The 16,300-nt window shown below is 33.4% G+C and overlaps 3 protein-coding genes and 1 non-coding gene across 7 annotated transcripts; 2 read left to right on the top strand and 2 right to left on the bottom strand.

Annotated features, from left to right (window-relative positions):
- Positions 1–1,880: 1,880 nt before the first annotated feature.
- Positions 1,881–6,113, top strand: LOC137814910 (uncharacterized). Of its 3 annotated transcripts, none has more exons than XM_068617852.2 (2): positions 1,881–3,127; positions 5,772–6,113. In XM_068617852.2, exons 1-2 carry the CDS (start codon positions 2,136–2,138, stop codon positions 5,899–5,901), a joined length of 1,122 nt encoding a protein of 373 aa, XP_068473953.1. In that variant the 5' UTR covers positions 1,881–2,135; the 3' UTR covers positions 5,902–6,113. The 3 variants fall into 3 exon arrangements, with proteins under 3 accessions (XP_068473953.1, XP_068473954.1, XP_068473957.1); XM_068617853.2 differs by having other exon boundaries at positions 5,705–5,786; XM_068617856.2 differs by lacking the exon at positions 5,772–6,113 and adding an exon at positions 3,234–3,791.
- Positions 6,114–7,620: 1,507 nt separating this feature from the next.
- Positions 7,621–11,614, bottom strand: LOC137814911 (putative protein disulfide-isomerase A6). Of its 2 annotated transcripts, none has more exons than XM_068617858.2 (11): positions 11,269–11,614; positions 11,089–11,173; positions 10,888–10,985; positions 10,712–10,767; positions 9,733–9,850; positions 9,593–9,620; positions 9,372–9,463; positions 9,131–9,287; positions 8,900–9,024; positions 8,637–8,736; positions 7,621–7,916 (listed from the first exon to the last, which is right to left on the bottom strand). In XM_068617858.2, exons 1-11 carry the CDS (start codon positions 11,430–11,432, stop codon positions 7,848–7,850), a joined length of 1,092 nt encoding a protein of 363 aa, XP_068473959.1. In that variant the 5' UTR covers positions 11,433–11,614; the 3' UTR covers positions 7,621–7,847. The 2 variants fall into 2 exon arrangements, with proteins under 2 accessions (XP_068473959.1, XP_068473958.1); XM_068617857.2 differs by having other exon boundaries at positions 7,621–7,913; positions 11,269–11,567.
- A 973-nt stretch (positions 11,615–12,587) lies between these two features.
- TRNAP-CGG (transfer RNA proline (anticodon CGG)) lies at positions 12,588–12,659 on the bottom strand. Its single transcript has one exon. It is a non-coding gene; the product is annotated as a tRNA-Pro (tRNA).
- LOC137814916 (C2H2 and C2HC zinc fingers superfamily protein) lies at positions 12,588–15,803 on the top strand. The gene is made up of 10 exons (XM_068617865.2): positions 12,588–12,870; positions 12,978–13,058; positions 13,148–13,175; positions 13,251–13,333; positions 13,524–13,556; positions 14,329–14,407; positions 14,510–14,562; positions 14,691–14,751; positions 15,083–15,162; positions 15,399–15,803. Exons 1-10 carry the CDS (start codon positions 12,850–12,852, stop codon positions 15,483–15,485), a joined length of 606 nt encoding a protein of 201 aa, XP_068473966.1. The 5' UTR covers positions 12,588–12,849; the 3' UTR covers positions 15,486–15,803.
- The last annotated feature ends 497 nt before the right edge of the window (positions 15,804–16,300 follow it).

The following is a 16,300-nucleotide window of genomic DNA, read 5'->3' as shown; positions in this document are numbered from 1 at the left end:
GGAAGCATTAGCGACACTCCACGCTGGCCGTTGATGCGTCCACGTGTCGCGAGACTAAGGGAGGAAATCATAACGTTAAAAGGCAACACGTGAGGTGGCACGTGATGCGACCCCACTTGCCACGTGGACCGAGGGCGCGACCACTGAGAACGAGTTCACAGCTCGAGACTGGGGGCCTTGTGATCCGGTCGGTCATCGGTAGTCGATGACGTCAGCAGCAGATAACCACGTGGACCACTCGCAGGGTGACACGTGGATCAGGTGGCAGAGAAATCAGGGAGGAGATCACCCAGAACGGTGATCGGTGGGTAGTAACCGAGTGGCCACCGACAGATCAGTTCCAAGATAAATACCTGGGGGGAGAACGCGAGAAGCAATAGAGCACCGATCAGTCATCGGGTGCATGGTCATCGGGGTTTCGTGTTACACGCAGTTAAACTGGGACTGAGATTCCCAGCGAGAGCGTTACACATGGACCTCGCATGATCATATCTCAGAGAAAGAGGAGCTGCTTGCCGGTAGAATCGTGCACGAGAGTGGCCTGAGGGAGTTAGTAAACCGGTCAGTGATTGGTGACTCTCTTAACCCATTACGTGCATGACATCGTGAAGGGGAAATCGTTTATGCAGAGAGCAATGCTTGGTGAGTGTGCCTAGTCCAGCCACACCTGGCGTTCTCCTGGGAGTGTGCGATTCACCCAGATGGAAGAAACGCGCTAAGTTACTCCGCAAGGGAATAACTTAGGCGCACAAAGAGATGCGCTAGAGCCCTTCAGGTAGTGGCACGTGTACGGTTAGATGTGAGTTGCATGCCTCCACGTGTCACCATCTGAGAGAGGCGCGACCAAGATAAAAGTGCACTCCGCGTCGTGAAAGGTACACACCCACGTTTTTACTCATTTTGGTACGTTTTCGCACAATAGAGTAACAGAATTCTGACACACGCAGAGGATAGCGTAACAGAATTCTGTTAGGCACAGACACAGAGAGAGAGAGAGAAAAGAGAATCAGAGAGAGATTCAGTGACATTTTTGTTGGTGGTTCTGTGACCTAACTTGAGCGTCGGAGTGAAAACGGCCGCTAGAGGCGCCGTCTGTGTGTTTTGCAGGTTGCGTTTGAAGTTCCCGGAGAAGGTTCTAAGAGCATTCTTGCGGATAGCACAGTTGCATAGGCGGGGTAAGGAAGCGACAAAGCAATTCCTCCATGCTTGAGTTGATGACAGGATCATATATATATATATATATATATATATATTATGTTTAATTTTTTTATTTTAAATTACTGAATAATTTGAAGTGGTCCTTTGTTGAGTTATAATAAAATTAATAATATTTTGAGATGTTACACGTTTTATAGTTGAATTTTTTTAAACTAAAAACCTACTTCAATAATAGAAAAAATACATGGGATGTATAATGTTAGTTTAATATTATAATGTCGGTATATTTCTTTTTTCTCATATTCCAGGACTATTAAGCCAATAAAAAAAATCTTACATGATGTGCATGCTATTTGTTTAAATAAAATCAGTGTTATGAAGTATACCGAGAAATTCTCATATAAAAAAATACTAACAGAAGGGAGATTTTATAGACAAATGTAAATAATTATAATCAATCTAATATCTGGTAAACAAATAACTACTAATATTGTAGGATTTTCTGAGTTTTATGCACCCAGAGATGAGGCACCAGAGGGAAACACTGAAGAATATCATATACTGATTAGTTTACAAAATTGGCAATGTTCAGCCTAATCATCATTGGGACAAACTACTTAGAATCTTTTTCTTATCAGAATTAAGTTTAATGTTCATTTATAATAACAAGTGAGATAATTATTAATTAAATAATGTTATCATAATTAATACAAAAATACCGAATAAAAAAATTTGATGTTCTCATCTCATACACTGTTTTATTATAAATTTCTTCCGCAATGGCAATGAAGGATATAAAAGAAGAGTGGGAAGGGCAATTTTGGGAGACAATATCTGTGTTGTGTTCTGTTAATATTGTTATAGTATTTATTTATTCATTTGTCTTCCTTAATTTTCTGCACTAGCTGGTTCCTGCAGTTGCAGTTGCTGTTGCAGGCTTTGCACCTTTCTCTCTCTTGGGACACCATAGCAGAGCAATGGAGCTCCAAACCCGGAGCAATAATGGCGAAAAAGCAAACGCAGAAGAAGACCCTTCCCTCTACGAAGACATGGACAGCACATGCTCCACTCCCTACGTAAGTGCCCCTTCCAGTCCAGGCCGAGGACCCGCAGCCGGCGGGGGCTTCTTCTACAGCGCTCCGGCGAGTCCAATGCACTTCACCATAACAGCAGCTTCCACTTACGCACCCTCTTCCTCTTCCTTTGAGAAAAGTTCCTCTTCCTGCGAGTTTGAGTTCTCGGCACGGTTCGGGTCGACCGGGTTTAATGGTTCCGGTTCGATGAGCTCGGCAGATGAGTTGTTCTTGAACGGTCAGATCCGGCCCACGAAGCTCTCGACCCACTTGGAGCGTCCGCAGGTTCTGGCTCCCTTGCTGGATCTGGAGGAAGAAGAGGACGAAGAAAACGAGGAAGTTGAAGCGCGTGTACGAGGTAGAGATCTGAGGTTGCGCGATAAGTCTGTGAGGAGAAGGACGAGATCCCTGTCTCCTCTGAGGAACACGCCGGTGGAGTGGGTAGAGAGCGAGGATGCGGTGAGCGAGGTGAAAACGGAGAAGAAGGAAAACGTGACCCCTTCCAGTGCAACAGCAACAGGGAGGAGTTCGAAGAGATGGGTTTTCTTGAAGGATTTTCTCAGAAGTAAAAGCGAGGGAAGGAGCAACAACAAGTTCTGGTCCACTATTTCCTTCTCCCCGATCAAGGATAAAAAGGCCCAAAATCAGGGAAATGGGCCGCCGAAGTCCAAGAAGATAACAGAAAAGCCCACTAACGGCGTCGGAAAGAGGCGCTTACCGTTATCGTTATCTCCGCACGAGTTGCATTATAAAGCGAACCGAGCCCAAGCGGAGGAGTTGAGAAGGAAAACATTTTTGCCATATCGACAAGGCTTGCTTGGGTGCTTGGGATTTAGTTCGAAAGGCTATGGTGCTATGAGTGGCTTCGCCAGAGCCTTAAACCCTGTTTCTTCCAGGTAAACTTTTCCTATTCCTATTCCTATATTCTCAATAATTCATAGAAAAAGGTTGTACAGATATCATGATTATTTGTTCTTGTATCGTTTTTTTTGAATCGTTTAGTTGATTACGAGGCTTCACGATCGATCGCGCTTCCTATTGTGGTATCTGTAGATGTTCATAAACAGTGTACAATGATTTAATGCTTGATGTGCAGTAACTGAGTCTGCGTTTATATTCACACTAGCTGGTTCTAGATCAAGAGAAAGAGAGAGGAATTGAATTGAAAATGTGAAAATGCAAAAATATATAAAACTGAACAGTTACAGAGTCCACGTGGTGTGGGGAGGGTGTGAGGTGGATTTAGGTCTGGGGAGCCAGAGTAAACACAGTTGGAAGATGTTTCTAGTGTAGCTCTAAGCAGACCCACAATTGAAAGATGCTTGTGTTTGTTGGCATCTTTGGTGTCCTAAACTTTTTGTTGTTTATGCAAATAGTACATCTGTGGGGACTTGGAATAGAGCAAATACATGAGATTTGTCTTGTTGCAAATAAGATGATCCATACGCTTGAAGTGGGGGCATAAGCTCATGTAACACTATAATTGTTATGGCCTTATCTAATTTGACCTATCTTAATGGATTCGGTTAAAAAATAACAAGATGTTGAACTTATGTCCTACGTGTTTCTTAAGATGTGGACTTAAGGTCGATTAAGATTATTTCATAATTAATTGCCAATAAGTTTGTCATAACTTACAATCTGGTATGTAATGAATAATCTCTAATTGAAGTTATTGCATTGTTTTATTGATATTTATATAACAATCATTTTGATGTTTGGTGCACACACTTTTCTTAACTGTGATCTTATAAATGAGAGATAAAATGAAAGGATAATTTTTTTAGTAATTAAGTCTTAGTTTTTAAATAACAAACCTTTTTAACTAGATTTTTTTGTTAAGTTACTTGAAACAATATGCATAGAACTAGTATTTAAAATATGAGAGACTTTTTTAATTTTTCTATACTTTTCTCAATTTCTAACAGTGGTAGAGTTCTTTTTTTTCTAATTTCAAAGATATTCTTACACATAGATATACTATCCATTTCTTTTAATTATTGTTACTGTTATACGGGATTATTTAATAAATGAAAATAGGGTTTTATTTTTTTTTTCTTTTTCGATAAGTAATGTTGTTTTCGAACTTAGACTTTTAGGCTTTTAAATATTTATCTTTAATCATAGTTACAATCCCCTTTTTTTTTCAGCAACATCATCTAGACTTGTTTAGTACTATCGACTTTTTGTTATTAAAAATTATATGAAAAACAATAATTAGAAAAAAATGATGATATACTATACATTTTTTTTGCATAAATTAGTGATAGAGTAGTTATGTAGGTTCTATTATTTTAATAATAAGGTATAATTAATTAATAATGTAAAATTAATATATTTGTTAAATTTCTATTTTTATTTTATTTTAATGCTTATACTTTTAAAGATCTTAAAGGTGACATTTTAAAAGGTCTTCCTAACTAAAAGGACTGTATATGTTTTTAAAAAAATCTGTTTTGGTTAAAAAACTTATTATTAATGTGATGGATATGGATATACATTTAAAAAAACACTAGAAGATTTTTAGAAATATTCGCAAAATTGTTTTGTAGCGGAAAATAAAGTTGGAAACATTATTACAAATTTGTTGATTAAAAAGTTGTAGAAAAAAAAAGCTGTTTAACCATTTTTATTATTTTGTTTAAAGTTATCAGTTAATGAGTTCAGACATAACAGTATGAATGAAAAATGGTTAAGACTGGGACGACTTATGAGAGATTTTAGATAGGTGAGAAAAAAAAACTATACAAGAGAACAATATATTAGAATTAATTAGTTATTATAATTAGTATAAATTTTATATTGTTAATTTAAAAAATATAATTTATTTGTAATTTTTGTATTGATTATGATTATTATTTTCAATTTTATTTTATTTATAAGTTTAATATATTTTGTTCTGAGATAATGAATTATTGATTACACATTCATATTTCACTTATATTTGTGTTTTCTTTTAATGGATAACTAATATTTACTTATTTAGAGTAATGTATAACAGATAAAAAATAATAATTTCTAAATGTTGTTAATATTTAAATGATTTACTGTAATGCCTGACTGGGTGCAACTTAAATCTTTTTCAATTCACATAATTTTTTAAAATAAGATAATAAATAAATAAATTATAAAAAGGTAGAAATGCATACTACTTTTTAATTTTAAATATGTAAAACATTTTAAATTCTTGTGAATTAATAACATTCTTTCAAATATTATAATTTCAAATTTTATAAATTCTTTAAAATTTAAATTATAAATATTAATTATAAAATATTTTTATTAAAATCTTAAAAGAATCATTATACTTTTAGAATGTTATTGACAATCACATTCTTTATTGACTATTAACAATATTGGTAACTTGGATATTTTAAAGTACAACAATAGTTGAATTATGATAATGAGATTGGTTAATTTCCCCAGGTAAAGTATAGAATGTGAGGAGTAAAATAATTGTTGTGTTTGAGCAGGAATGGGGTTAGTGTAGCAAAGCAAAACCTGGGGATGATGAAAGTAACATTCCTTTTTGTCTGTTAGGGATGAAACAATAGAGAGAAATAGAGAGGATAAAGGGGAGTGTGATGTTCAATCTCATAACATGAATAATCAAAGGTGGGGCTCCTCTCCCTCTGTGGACCTTACACAAACAATACTAAAAACAAGATAACCTACTACTTCTGATCTGAATGAGATGGATTCCCCTAAGTCCATGTCAGCTTTTCTCCCCCACCCTACACTCAGGTGGATTACTACCTCATACACACAATTCTACCTGTAATCACTGTATTCTGCAAACAAAGACAACATAAAGTGGACAATGGTGCCAACAGAATAAGGGAACTTAATCTAATATTGAAAAAATGTCAAATTGATTCTTTTTACTTTGTATATGATTATATAAAATTGTTTGTTTAGTGGTATTAGGTTTCTAGTTACATGAATGATTCTCACGTCAAATTAGTATAGAACTTCTGAGTAGAAATGTTTAAAACAATGAAAATGGGATTAATCTCACTCCACACCTACGCAGAAGTTGATTAGCATTAAAAATCAATCTCACACACCTTAACTAAGATGTGATTGAAATGAATTTAAACACACATTTACATTACAGAAGACTAGTAAAATTACATTTTTAATGATTTAAAACTAATTTGGTAAAAACATCTACAAAAATTCTCACTGCACGATCATTTAAAAATTTGAAGTGTAGCAATATTATGCAACTACCTACAGGAAGCTCAAGGTTTTTTTACTATGTTGGACAATTTTATAAACTTATTATTAAAATGGGTTTTATTTACTTGGTTACACAATTTTAAGAATGTGAAAATGAAGTCGTGTCATTCGATTTTGATATTGAGTATAAAGTCGTGTTAACATGATAATTTTTTATTAATGATTTTTTTTAAAGTTATGTTAAAGTTGTCACAACCTCAGTTTTACTGAAATTTTAAAAATAAATAAGTATTTTCAAAAATTATTTAAATAATTATTTGACAAATTTATAAAAGTAAGAAAGTGTTGTAAAAAAAATAAACTTAGGAATTTTTTAATAAATTTATAAGTTTTATAAAAGAAAAATCAAACCGTCGGAATATTTTTATAAAAAAATTCAAATTAAATAGTTAAGAATGAAAGCTGTTTCTCAAATGAGAGAAGAAATGTCATGACCAATATTCAAATTAAATAGTGTTAAGAATTTGAAAGAAGAAATGTCATGACCAATATTCCAATTTTGAGGACACCAAATTTTAAAAAATCAACTATTTACTAATAATTTTAAATATTTTTAGTATATTTTAGAATTTTTCTATACAAACTTTTAAAAAAATATATTTAGTAAAATTAAAGTCCATAAATCTAAACACGACTTCTTTGTACTGACTGACACAATTACAAAATCATGTCAAGCTCAACACACTGTTTCATAATGAAGTCGAAACAGACAAAGTTCAATATAATTTTATTAAAACTCATTATTACAAACAAATTCAATATAACTTTATTAAAACTCGTGATTACAAGCCATTTTAATCTCTTAATCTTACCACATTATTTTAATATTGCTGTTTCTAGAAGAATTAAAAGAGATTAAAGATAATATAAGTATATGAATTATAAAAAGTATTTTTTGTGCATATAAACTGCAAAAGAACTTCATAGCTAAAGGAATAAAACAAATAATTAAACAAATTAAAAAAAGAAGTAAACACAGTTGTTTCTGAAGTCCAACACATAATGTTATAAGCTTGTTATAAGCAAACAAACAAGCTCTGTGCAAAGATTGTTTTTTTTTACATGTGAAATTGTAGTTGTAGGTCGATTGAAGGGAAAAAAACAAAAGACAATAACGATCTAGCCTGAACAATTTAGAGTATGATGATTTCTCAAATGAAAATTGTACTTTTGCTTTAATTTTACGACTCACCAAATGATCAGTACAAAAATGTGCGTGAAAGGGACTCAGAAAATGATCAGTACAAAAATGTGCGTGAAAGGCTACTTATAGAAAATGGGACATCTAGAAAACTAGGATGATAACACCTAGAAACTGACGGAAATATAAATCATCCCTGTAGAGAAAGGAATGACTCTTCTATCACACTAAGATCAAGCAAATGTGAATAAGATGTTCTTCTTCAGAGTGAATTCATCTGCTTTTGCTGGGCTGATTGACTTCTTCAAAAGGCAGAAAAGTTCAATCAGACGAGTAATTCAAATTACTAACAATAAAAATCAAAGTTTTGTGCTAATTGATTACATATCAGACCATAGGACTCTAACTTAAGCCTTCAATAAACAAAAACCAAGTACATCATTTACAATTTACATAATCACCAATAGTGCAGTAAAATGAAAGGATGACAATGAAATGATTGAAAATGTAATAAGCATTTGAAAAAATGAAATAAAAAAAAAATCGGTTGAAGATTCCAGCATGACAATTGAGAGAATTCCATTTCCATAATATCAAATTCTTTGAAGCAAAACTACGGATCTCTAATATGATATTCATAAATTACAAGAAAAGGCTTGGAGCCAAGCACCATATATGAAAAATATGAGTAGCAAAAAGTTCTACCAATATATTCATTATCTTCATCTTGGTGTGCTATGCAGCATATAATTTCTGGTTTGTTCAACAGAATTAAAGTGCAAGATAAATATGAACATGACCAGAATATCGTCATAATCATAACGTTTCATCAGTAAGAAAAGATTTGTATAGTATTCCATCCCAAAAAGTGGAATAAGAAAAGATTTGTATACTATTCCATCCCAAGAAGTGGAATACACCCAATAATAACATTATGATATGCACCTCTCACTTTTATAATATTATGATTACATTAATCTCATACATTTAGAATATCAAATTTGAAAATGTGATCAAATTACCTTCTCAAGCATGCGGTCAAGACGAAGAATTTCATTCTTTGCATAGTCCGAACCCTTTTCCATACTCTTCTTAGCAAGTTTTAAGTAGAGGTTGCCATATCTGGTCCAAACAAAAAAGGACAAATGTCATAAAATCAAACAAATAAATGTTTAGAATTAAAGAAAGAAATGTGGGTAAAACATTTATGGCTTCACAATAATCACAATTAAAAATAAAACCTGAGAAACCATAACAGAACCGAAAAATATAGAATCATTCAAACCTGGCAGAAGAACCCTTAAGCTTCTTAACTTCCTCCTCGAGTTGGGAATATACTGCCTTCTTATCATTATCTTCAGCATCCACAAACTCCTTCACCAAGTCATCCAGAGATTCTACTATACCAGCCTACATAAGAATAGTGTAGCCATTATAATGATATTATTACGGTCTCTTTCATTTTAATAAACATATGTATGCTGATTAAAAAAATAAACATATGTAGTTAACTAACTTTAGAACTGAGCTGTCCCTTCCCATCACGGAATGTACCACATTTCTCATTGATGAAGGCTACAAAATCATCCAAATCACGACCACCATTATAATCTTCACCAGCTTTATTGCTCTTTGGGAAAAATTTCAGTGTAGGATAGCCACTAACACCATATCTGTATTGGCAAATTTCCAAATTAGGCACGTTTACTTCTTAAATATGATATCAACCTAGTTTAAATAGGAGATAAAACACTCACTTCTCAGCCAAATTCTTATACTTGTCAGCATCAACGTTGGCTATAACTACTTCTTCATCAAGGTTAAATGCTGCGGCAACCTTTTCATAAGTCTGAAAAATAGTAAGAACTTCATCAGGACAGGATAGACCTTTGACATAATCACAGGCAGGTGAAACTTATTAAGATACAATAACCATGAGCTATATAATAGGCGTCTAAGCACAGAAGAACATTCTTACAGGGGCAAGGGCCTTGCAGTGACCACACCTGTAAAACATTATTAAATTTATCAAGAAAAATATTCAAAATAAAAATTGAAAATGAAAAAGAAAATCTAGCGATATAATGAAGTTTTGCAGATCATCTTAGGTATACTTACCATGGTGCATAGAATTCCACCAGAACATCTTTTGTTTCATCCAAGACAACCTCATCAAAGTTTTCTGGAGAGAGAATTACCACGCTGGATGGAGCAGAAGCTATCTTCACACTAGTACCTGCATTAACAAGACATGTCATATCAATGCTAAATTGACTTAATACTATACAAAGAAATGATACAATAATATAGAAACACTAAAAATGCCAGAGAAGTGCAAGCAACACACTCGTTCTCTTGAACTCTTTACTGCTAGTGAAAATTAATTGAAAACTGTTAATCATGAGTGGGATTCCATAAAGAAAGCGCCAAACCCACAAAATTGCGTGATTTCAATAAATTTTAGCTAATAATAAAGATTGTGTTCAACATAGTATATTGCTAACATTTCTCAAAATGCCATGCAGAACAAATAATGAAAGACAACATCGTCAGAGCATACTACAATAGAGATAGTGAGCAGCGTGGCAATTAAAGAGGAAAAAACATGAGATGGTTATTTTGCATTACTAAGTATAAGAGTCATTTCAGATACCAAACAAAGCTATAAGTGTTTTTAAAAGCCTTTCTACTGAAAAAAAAAAACTTTATCTTTTCCCTAGACAAGCTCTCAGAAACACTTTTACCTTATAGACTCTCATTGTATTTGGTACAGTGACTCAAAAAGTCATGATAATTCTGGATAATAATTTCAACCACTATCAATCAGTTAGGCATGAGTGAAACAAAATTCATTAGTTACAAAAAGACGCTTTCTCAACACGTGCACCAAAAAAAAATATCTTCAACATTCTTGAAAAACATATTTATAGGTCCAACATTCCAGGGAATGCAAGTTCATTAATATCTTCAAATCACCTCGCCAAATTAGTAATAAGTAATTCAAAGTATTCTAAAGTCACAACCCCAACATCGCATTTGAATCAATTAAAACACGCATATTTACATCCAGCAAATGGACACTGCACGACAATCATACCTGCTTCAACGTTCACAAACGCAGCAAGCGCTTCTGCAGAACGTGCACCTTCGTACCTAGAGATTTCAATCAAATGATATCAGATGCAATGAATAGCTACAAGTTAAGAAGAAGAATATTCTGACATTTTCTATGGAAAAAAAGAGAGAGTATGAAAGTAAAGGCAAAGTGCTCACTTTCTTGGTTCTAGAGATCCCTTGGGAAACCATTTAATGGTAGGGTAACCAGAAACCCCATATTTAGTGCAAACGCTTTTATGCTCATCACAATCCACCTATCAAGAGATCCTAACTATATAAAAAAAACTTTTGATCCTATAAAACGAATCATAATAAAAAAAAAACTAAATCTCATTAAGAAAAACGCTAGCAACCAACCTTCGCAATCAAAACCGACTTCGCTTTTCTGAAAGTCGTTCCAAGTTGTTCGTACTCCGGCGCAAGCCTTTTACAATGTCCACACCTGACATTGAAAACACAATTAGATTTTATAATTCACAAGGATAGAAACAATCAAATGGAGGCGCGTGAGGTTAGAGAATCGCGATTCGCGCGTACCAGGGGGCGTAAAACTCGACGAGAGCGCCACGATCCTGGCCAACCTCTTTTTCGAAGGTGTCCTCGGTTAGCGCAACGACGTCGTCGGCTGAAGCCGATGAGAGAAAGATCATGAGCGTTATGGCTGCAGCGGCCACCACCATCCTCGTTGTGGAGCTCCACATTGTTCGCTTTGCTTCCTCTTCGATCTCTGTTGATTTTTTCTGTGTTTTCGTATCAATGTGAAAGCACTACCTCTGTCACTCTTCTCCTTCGATTTGGTGTTGTTCTAACTTTCCTCTGTTTTTTTTTCTTCGCTTCCACCTAAAGGGAAAATAAATACAATCAAATCAAGAAAGAAAAAATCAACTAAAATCAACACAATTAAGTGGCTCTTGTTATTACTTTTTTTTGTCAGTGACCATAGTTTATTAAAAATTATAGGATTATTAGTGAAGTTTATAATTTTTTAATTGATGTTTAAACTGTCTTAAATGAACCATGTACATATAATTTAATAAAACATGTCATATCTTAGCATAGCAAATTAGAGAATATATTGTAACGGACATTGAATTCAATGCATAATTTCACCTTATAATTAATACACCAATATTAAGAGTTAATGATTATGGTAACATAAAATGATCCTTTAAAAAAAGAACACAAAGGATAGAATATGTAGAGTACATAATATTTCTGAATCTACTAACAAATACTCATGCCACCATTACACAAGGCAAAAAAATAAGAAAAAGAGAAGTGAGAAAAATATTTTAAACACTATTAATTTTTTTCTCTAGTCAACGATTTTTAAACCATGTAAACTTTAAAATTATAATTAAAAATTCACTTTAAAATCTGTAAACAGAACAAATATTTTAAATTTTGGAAAACTAGCGAAATTATTTTTACATTGAAGGACTTAAAATATCACATTTGCATTCAAGAAACAAAAAAGATTATTTTGTAATTTAAAGAAATAAAATAAGATTTAATATAAATTTTAGGGACTAAAAATTATTTTATTAAAAAAAATAAAAATGCATGATGACACATATCATTTACATGAATATCATTAATTATGTTGAGAGTGTACTTCTTTTAATGACTATCTTAACGTTGTTAATGATAAGTAATTCAATTAAAGTTTTCAAGATCACATATTAAATTAGTATGAGGTGTTTACCTATTTTGTTTTGTAAGCATTTATAAAAGTCATTTCATTTACAATTAAAAAATAAACGGCTAAACAATACCGTGTAGGATAAAATATTTTACAAGTAAATAGTCTACACAAATTTTATCCTATCACCATCTAATTAAAAATAATAGAGGGAGGGGTGTTGCGAGAATCGAACTCGCGACCTCTCGCACCCGAAGCGAGAATCATACCACTAGACCAAACACCCTCAATTGTTAGTTTTTAATTTTTATTTAATGAATAGTTCATTTGATATTATTCTTTCTTCCCCGCACTTAAACTAGGGTTTGATAGCATCCTCTGAAAATGTGCCTTTATTTCAATCAATTACCAAATTGCTTCGGTGATCATTGTAACTTCCTCTACATTTGTTAGTTTTCATTCCTTTGCTTGTATCAATGTCTAACACCAGTAACAATGTAAGTGCAGAATCTTGGAATCTCCCCGTTTCATCTCCACAATCCGTCGATGATTATGGAAGATTCTATTTGTTTCTCTGATTATCTACATATTTGACTTGAATCAGGTCGCTGGGGTTGACAACACATTCAGAAGAAAATTTGATCGAGAAGAGTACCTGGAACGAGCACGGGAGCGCGAGAGACAGGTGTGTTGTGTTGGTGTTTCTGATTCTGCTTCTGATTTTAAATAATTTAGGTTTCTTAATTGTGCATGTGTGTGTTTAATTGTGAATAGGAGGAGGAGGGTCGATCGAAACCTAAAGGTAAGTTACCTAATTAGTATTGAGGTTGGAGTTATGTTTGCTTTGAGTGACAACGACAACATCCTATTGGTGCAGCTAAAGGTCCTCCCGTGCAGAGGAAGCCCTTGAAGCACAGAGATTATGAAGTGGACCTTGAATCTCGCTTGGGCAAGACTCAGGTATGTTACTGTCAGCAGTGATTACTAAGTTCAATGCTCTAATGGTTATAAAGGAATGTCAAACATCTATATAGTATTTTGTTAAATATATAAGCAATGAATGGTCAGCAGGGGTAATATCCACAGGTACCAAAAATTTATCACATAATCCTGCTATTCTGCTGTACTGATAACATGCAAACTTTTGCAGGTTGTTACACCGGTTGCACCACTAAGTCAGCAGGTACTTGCTTTTAACTTTTTCATATTTGTTTTAGGGTTATTGATAACTGTTGTATTCAGGCACTTTTGGATTGGAAAAATGTTGTTCTTTTCTCATTTTGATTTCTTGTCAAGTTTCTAATTCCTGTTCTTGACCTTAGTTTCTTTTGTTAGGGGATGTGTTATATGTTAGGAATAGGTGCACTTTTTAAAAATGAATTTCAAAATTTTCCAGTTTCATGTCGAACTTTTAAATGATAAAATTTTCCAGTTGTGTCTTTGGACGTAACACATGTTCCTAAAATTTAACTATTGCCATAATTCTGGCTGTTAATTTCCAGGAGAGCAATACATTACTGACCTCTCTTAGTAAAGTCTGGCATTATATACCAGCACTGTTAGAAATCTATGGCATTGTCAATACCCACAAATGATTTGCACTCTTTTTTCTTTGACCCATCACCAATGCGAATGCCTTTTGGTGCACAATTTGCATATGATTCCCATGTTCAGCTGAATAAAACTACAGGACACGAGATAGGATGGAAGAGGTATAGAGCTGAAAATGAACATCTTCGCTGCCTCTGGATTAGGGAAATTTTCATCCTTGTGGTGTGGTTGTTAGTTGTATATATGTCTGTTAGTTGTATATATGTCTGTTAGTTGTGTATATGTCTGTTAGTTGTGTATATGCGCTAAGGAATACTAGGAATAGGACTTATTAAATGATTTCACAGTTTTTTTTGCTATCTGGATGGTCTTTTTGTTTCACCGATCATTTACATTTATTGCAGGCTGGATACTACTGCTCAGTTTGTGAATGTGTGGTTAAGGACTCGGCAAACTACTTGGATCATATTAATGGAAAGAAACGTATGTAGTCTTTCTGTTTGTGGCATGTTTTCTCTAATTTTTCTATGTAATTGCTTTAAGTGCCTGTGGTTCGCTCATATTTATTTCTTTGTTGTTCCTTAGATCAAAGAGCCTTGGGCATGTCTATGCGAGTAGAACGTGCTTCTCTCAAACAGGTGCAACTTAAGATTGCTCTCTATTCGCTATGAAGTCAAATGATAAATTCCATACCTTTGTGTGTCATGTAGTTCCTTAGTTCTATATGTTCCTCTGCATGACTACTAAATCTTTTGATGAAACACAGGTTCAGGAACGATTTGAAGTTCTTAAGAAACGAAAAGATGTTGGTAGCTTCACTGAACAAGGTAGAACATTGTTTTGGAGAAGGGTTGGCTGTTATTTTCATTGAACCAAATAACTTTAAAGTCTATGTATATTTTTTTCTTCTTGGCCTTAAACTGTATAAGTTTGACTGATCTTCCGTTCCAGTGGTGGGTCTTGAACTAATGTTAAATATATGATTCCTTAAATAGTAATGTTTTCCATGGTCTGTTTTTTTTAGGAGAATAATATGTTCTTTAAATGTATTCATGTGAAATTGTAAAAAGATTTGGCAGCTTGTCCACACCATAGTCCACCATTGTTTAAGATGGACTTGGTTCTTGAATATAGAAATTAACTTATATTCTGTCACAGATCTTGATGAGCGGATTTTGAAACAACAACAAGAAGAGGAAGAAAAAAAGCGTCTACGAAGAGAAAAGAAGAAAGAAAAGGTAAAATTATGTACAGTTGCTTTTTTTTTAGTTAGAAATGGGCAATGTTGAATAAGCCTTTTTGTCATCCTCCCTCCTCTCCTCGTGCCATCAAGTAAATGTTGTTTTATGTTATCTACTTGTTTTGAGCAGTCATCTTTCTAATAATGATTTTTAATGTTATCTTAACAATTAAATATCGTTTTTTTTATTTCTCCCAACATAGTCAATAACTCGTGTTCAATTTTTGAATTCAGAAGGAGAAGGCAGTGGAAGAACCTGAAATCGATCCGGATGTTGCTGCCATGATGGGTTTTGGAGGTTTCCGGTCATCCAAAAAGTGATGACATTCCGTAAGCAGAATGAATTGTTACGAGATTTGGAATCTTTATTTGGCAGTTGTAAGCTGAATCTGATATCTTCCAGCCTCATTTTGGGTGGCATAAGCGGAATGGTGGAATAGTGGGTCACAAACAGTAGTATGCGTGGTGATATTCAATCATGTGATTTGGTTGATTCATGTACATTTCTTTCTGATGGCTAACCTGATGTATTATACAAAGCTTGGTACTTGTACTCTCCTCTATGCTCCATCCATAGTGGGGAGAGACAACTTGCTGTTGTAGCAAATGGAAAAAATTAAATATGAACATTCAATACAATCTGGGTTGTGGCTTTTTCTAGGGTATAATTATTTTGATGGAGAATAGAAATGACTACAATATTCTGCATGATTCATTATGCAATGCTTGCTGGCAAGAATACTAGCTGGAACATGCATTTGCCATGGTTATGTGCTCTAATTCAATTAACTTTTGGTACACAAGATCATCGAAAGCTGTATATAGTTAGTAAAATAATTGGAAAGTAAATGTAAATTCAAGCTGTATATTTGTTAGTAAAATAATTGGAAAGTAAATGTTAATTCAAGTGGAGTTCGGAAGAGAAATTTTGAATTGTATCATTTTGAAAATACTGTATTATTTTAAATTTTTTTATTTTTGGAATAAAGTATTTAATTTCTATTGTATTAAAAAATAAAATATAAATTTTAAAATATAAATTTTAATATTTAACATTATGAAGAAAAAAAAACATTAGGTAATTTTAAATATTAATACCTAAAATTAATATTTAATACTCTTTAAAAGTATATAGA

Source organism: Phaseolus vulgaris, chromosome 1, assembly GCF_051622355.1.
Source record: "Phaseolus vulgaris cultivar YP4 chromosome 1, ASM5162235v1, whole genome shotgun sequence".
NCBI lineage: Eukaryota > Viridiplantae > Streptophyta > Magnoliopsida > Fabales > Fabaceae > Phaseolus > Phaseolus vulgaris.
This window is presented reverse-complemented; position numbering and strand designations above follow the sequence as displayed.